This window comes from Sorghum bicolor, chromosome 5 (genome assembly GCF_000003195.3).
Source record: "Sorghum bicolor cultivar BTx623 chromosome 5, Sorghum_bicolor_NCBIv3, whole genome shotgun sequence".
NCBI lineage: Eukaryota > Viridiplantae > Streptophyta > Magnoliopsida > Poales > Poaceae > Sorghum > Sorghum bicolor.
In genome coordinates, this window is record NC_012874.2 from 44,130,544 (window position 1) to 44,135,453 (window position 4,910).

Sequence of the window (4,910 nt, forward strand, 5' to 3'; positions counted from 1 at the left end):
AACCCTAGAGCTCCTCCCCACCACCCCTTTCCTCCAGGCGCCGCACTTTCCTCTAGGCGCCGCACTTTCTTACCGCTCGCACTTCTTTCCCCTACCGGCTACCGCGCAAGCTATGGCTTTGAGAGCTCCTCCGCCGCCCCCTCCCTCCTCCCCCATGGCTCTGAGAGCTCCGCCGCCCCCCTCTCCCTTCCCCCGGCCTCCAGAAGCCCTGACGAGCTAGATGAGGAGTTCGATGGCCTCTCGCCCTCCGCTCGTCGCGCCCTGCTGATGTGCGGCTGCGCGCCATGGCCGAGTGCTAGACTGCTAGGCGACATGGCGGCGCAGGGGAGCACGTGGAGGCGCTGCTGTCGTGGCGGGACTCACACACGACGGCGGTGTTCGTGGTGGTGTCATGGTGTGGCCGCTGGCGGTGCTAGTGCTCTACGTGGTGCCCTTCAAGGTGCTGCAGTGCTGCTGCTGGGGCTGCGGCTCTCGCAGCCTCCCAGGGATGGCGTCTGGATTTTGGATCTGGATGTTTATTTACTGATTGAAGCTGAACTATGTCAATCTGTCGTGGTTGCAGTGGTGCTACTATATTGAGACTTTTTACTTGTGTTGAATTTATATCTTAAAATGTTCTGCTGCTAGCAATATATTTGTTGGGGATGAAAAACCCGACGGGGATGAAATCCCCGTTCGGGGACGGGGACGGGGAAAATGTGACCCCGATGGCGGGGACGGGGACGGGGAGCGGGGAGTTTTGATCCAGTCGGGGAAGAGAACGTTCCGTTCAAACCCGGCGGGGATAGCCCCGTTGCCATCTTGAGGTGTAGGAAGGCGACTCGAGGTCGAGGATGACCGGGACAAGCAGTCGGATGTTCTGAACACCCTCGGCCTTGTAGTGAAGCTGCACCACGAGTGGATCGGCTGGATCATGCTAGATGACCGCTGCGGCGTAGGCACGGTGGCCCGCCAAGCCGGAGGAGGTGGCCCCAACGTCGAGGGAGGTCGGAGGGACGAGGAGCTACTCCGCCTCGGCAATCTGACGGGCCAGTGCATCAGCGGCATCGCGCTCGTGCTCCCAAGCGAGGGCAGCCGCCCGGACCCGCGCCTGTCCCCCTGTCCCTCTGCGGCCGCTGCCCGGGCAAAGGCGAGCGCGACAGCGAGTGCGTAGTTGGGGTGGCTGGTGTATGGCGGCTGCGGTGGCAGGGCGAGGAAGGTAGAGGCACCCGCGCCTGCCCCCTTGCAGAGCAGTAGTGAGGCCGCTGCCAGCAGCAGCAAACGGAGGAGGGCGCGCTGGGGACGGAGTAGGAGGCGGCATGCCCAGTCCGGCGGTGATGGCGGCTGCGGCGGCCCGAGCGTAAGCAGCCGCAGCGGCCGGGGCCGCCGCATAAGCACCCGCGCCCGGGAGAAGTGTTGGCGGCTGGGTCGTCCTCCGCGGCCAAAACGGCGGTAGTAGGAGCGGCAGGAGGACAGGCGCCAGCGGTGGCGGCCCCGCCTGCGGCCAGAGCGGCGACGACGGCGGCCCCGGGAGGGCGCGTGCTAGCGATGGCACCCGCAGCGCCAGGACCCCGCGGGGGCGCCAGCGGCGGCAGCCCTGCCCGCGGTCAGAGCGGCGGTGGCGGTGGCAGCGGCCTCGGGAGGGCGCGAGCCAGCGCTGGCACCCATAGCGCTAGGACCCCGTGGGCCGGCGGCGGCGGAGGAAGAGGGAGCGCCTTCGCCCGCCACTTGCGCCTAGGAGTAGTTGGGTAGAGGGGGAAGGAAAGGAAGTAGGAGGGAGGATGGGGAGTCGGGCCGGCCCCTGGATCGGGAGGGAGGCAGGGGAGAAAAGAAATTTAGGCTTATACCATGTTAGAATTAGTTTTTCTCTCAATTAGGCTAACCCTAGAAGGGTAGCTATATAGTGTTGCATACAAGGGCCTCATACTCATATACTCCAACAAAGAGAAATGCTTAGCAAAATATTGGGCTGGAAAATTGTTGCTATTTTTGATGAGCCACAAGAATTCAGCATGTACTAGCATTTGTTACCTTTTTTTGTGGGTTTGGTAAACTGGTTACTGGTATCTTTTTGCCACTTGCTTTGCTAGTATCGGTCCAAGGCTCCCAGCTACTTTCTAACTCATTTATGAGACCTGGATTGACCACTGTGTTGTGTTATTATCTTCGTATAAGACATAGAATTGACCCAGGAAAACAATCTACTTCTAGAGAAACTACCGGCTACTAACTAGTCTGTAAGAAACATTTGCTTTTAAGCTTTGAAAATTACTTTAAATTATCCGTTAGTTACTGAGTCACAAGGTCGTGGGTTCGAAGCAGCCTCTCCGCAGATTTTGCGGGGTGAAGGCTTGCCTCGGTTTTTCCCTTCCCCAGACCCCAGTCATGTGGGAGCCTCCAGCACTGGGTCTGCCCATTTTCTCAAAAAGAAAATTTAAGAAAATCTGGAACTTTCCTCAACAAATTAAATAGTTTATTTTGAGTGCAATTTTATGGGAAATCATCGGAACATCAGCTTGTAAGTTTTAGTGTTTTATCACCACCAATTGTTAGTTATACAATTTGCTTGTAGTTTCTGAAACTGTGCTATGTGCTTGGTTTAGTTTAAGAATACCATAAAGTCACATTGAGGACTTGTTCTTATCTTCAAAATTACAGATCTTGCTGTCTCATTCTTATGTATTAATGATTTATTCATGAGTCATCTAGCATTGAAATTATGTTTGATTAATTGTTAAAATGGTTAGTTTTCTATACATTTATTTATGTTCTTGACATTCTTTTCCTGGCACTTTTCAGTGTGCACTTCTGTATACTACTGTATATGGACAAAGGAGGATCCGAGTCATAAACCTCTCACTTTCATGCACAAGTTTGCTTGCTAATCTTTTTCGGTGTGCTGATTTGGAGACACAGTTTGCATGCTTCCTGAAGCAAGGTAAAACAATCAAGGCAGTTCACCTTTTCTGGCTAGCAAAATTACCGTGAATGAAACTGTCTTCAATCTCATTGCCTGTGGTATCTGGATGATACTGACATTCTTGTACTATACAGCTGCTAATGGCATCCCGACATCTCCATTACCTCGTATTCGGGATGAAGCAACAAATACATGCATAAATATTCTTCAATCTTACCGCAAACACTGTGCATCTGTAACCTCATCGGGGCAGTTGATTCTCCCAGAGGCTCTAAAACTGCTGCCCTTATATACTTTGGGTATGATTCCTCCTGTGAGTGTTTTACTTGTTCCTTCCCTATCCGTTTACTCCACTAACATTTTCACTTTATTTTTCAGCACTGGTCAAAAGTGTAGGCTTGAGAACCGATGGGCGATTGGATGATCGTTCCTATTGGATATCTCTAGTCTCATCAATTTCTGTAGTACTAGCTGTTCCTTTGGTGTTCCCTAGATTGATTCCTATCCATGATCTCACATCAAGGGTAATTTGCCATGTTAATTAAAGCTATAAAAAATTCCCGATCTTCCTTAAGGGAAATAAATTATCTAAACTTTGGACACTATTTTTCAGGATGATGATGATTCCCTTGTACCCAGTCCCCTTATGCTCAATAGTGAAAATGTACAAGAGGATGGGGTCTATTTATTGGAGAATGGTGAGGATGGTCTAATTTATGTAGGAAATATGGTAAATCCAGGTACCCTGGAACAAATATTTGGTGTCTCTTCTTTGGCTGCATTACCAGTCCAGGCAAGTCTGTTTACAATTTCTCTCACTATCTTGAAGCTGTTGGGTTTATCATTCCTTGTGTGGCTAGAATATAACAATACGGAATATACTCTCAGGAAGTTAAGGTTATACAACATTACTACGTCTGTCATAGTTACTTGACAAATGAATTTCCTGCAGTTGGCATTGGATCAATTTGACAATGAACTCTCGAGGAAGGTTAACGAAGTTGTAAATGAAATAAGACGCCAGAGGTGCTCATACTTGAGGTTAAGACTATGCAGAAGGGGTGAACCATCTGGTTAGTCTTCTTGGCAACTCATGAGCTGACTGTTATTAACTCTAGTTATTATTTGTACGGAAGAAAGATAAAAACCGATTAAATGAATATTTGGTTCCTTGCAGGTGATTTTTTCCGGTCATTTTTAATAGAGGACAAGGCGCCTGGCGTCTTCTCCTACGTGGAGTTCCTTGTGCATGTCCACAGGCAAATCCAAAGCAAGATGACCTGAGTCCTGAGGATCCAGGCAAAATCCAAAGCAAGATGACCTGAGGGCCCAGATCCTGGTTGTAACATTTCGGTCAGTAGATGGATTGTAGGTACCAAAAGGAGTTTGATTTCTGCATAAGGAGACAGCAAAGTGGCGATTCCATATCAATGTGGAGCATAAAGTTTGCTCGGATAATGGAACTCAGGAATAGAGGCTTGTGGTGTTCATAGCACCGTTTTTGGAGTGGGTGGTATATGTGTTGTATACAGAGATGAGAAGCGTGGAGCTTTAGTTTTTTTTTTTTGTCTTTATCATTGTGCATCCTTCTTGTTTATCCCTTGTGCAAAAAGGGACGGATTATGTTGAAAGGAAGGTTATAGAGGTTTGGCAATAAAATGCACCTAGCTAATTGATAGTATGATATATAATTTAAATATTATGTTTGCCTATAATAGCCTTCTACCCTGTGATGATGTGTTGTGATTTGTAACGTTTCAACACATCGTTTGACATCATCACTGCTGAATACACTGAGTCAATAACGCTTTAGTCTCTCATTCTGCACTTCCATGGCTCCAACAAGATTTCGGAAACTCAATCAGTAATGAATGGAGTACATAGTATTTACAATAGTAGTACTATATATATTTACAGGTCAGTACAACTGGTGATTGACATTGCAGTTTTGCAGCATCACAATATAAGAACTCTATCAATCATCCTTAGCTGCAAACCATAGCTTTTTAAG

General features: G+C 48.9%; 1 protein-coding gene across 1 annotated transcript in view; it reads left to right on the forward strand.

Annotated features, from left to right (window-relative positions):
• LOC8075772 (protein transport protein Sec24-like CEF) overlaps nt 1-4,614 on the forward strand; it is a 20,217-nt gene extending 15,603 nt beyond the window's left edge. The window contains exons 18-23 of the mRNA XM_021461194.1: nt 2,779-2,917; nt 3,034-3,198; nt 3,278-3,423; nt 3,513-3,692; nt 3,852-3,972; nt 4,077-4,614. Coding sequence (XP_021316869.1) covers nt 2,779-2,917; nt 3,034-3,198; nt 3,278-3,423; nt 3,513-3,692; nt 3,852-3,972; nt 4,077-4,183 — 858 coding nt within the window. The 3' untranslated portion in view covers nt 4,184-4,614. The remainder of the gene's footprint in view (nt 1-2,778; nt 2,918-3,033; nt 3,199-3,277; nt 3,424-3,512; nt 3,693-3,851; nt 3,973-4,076) is intronic.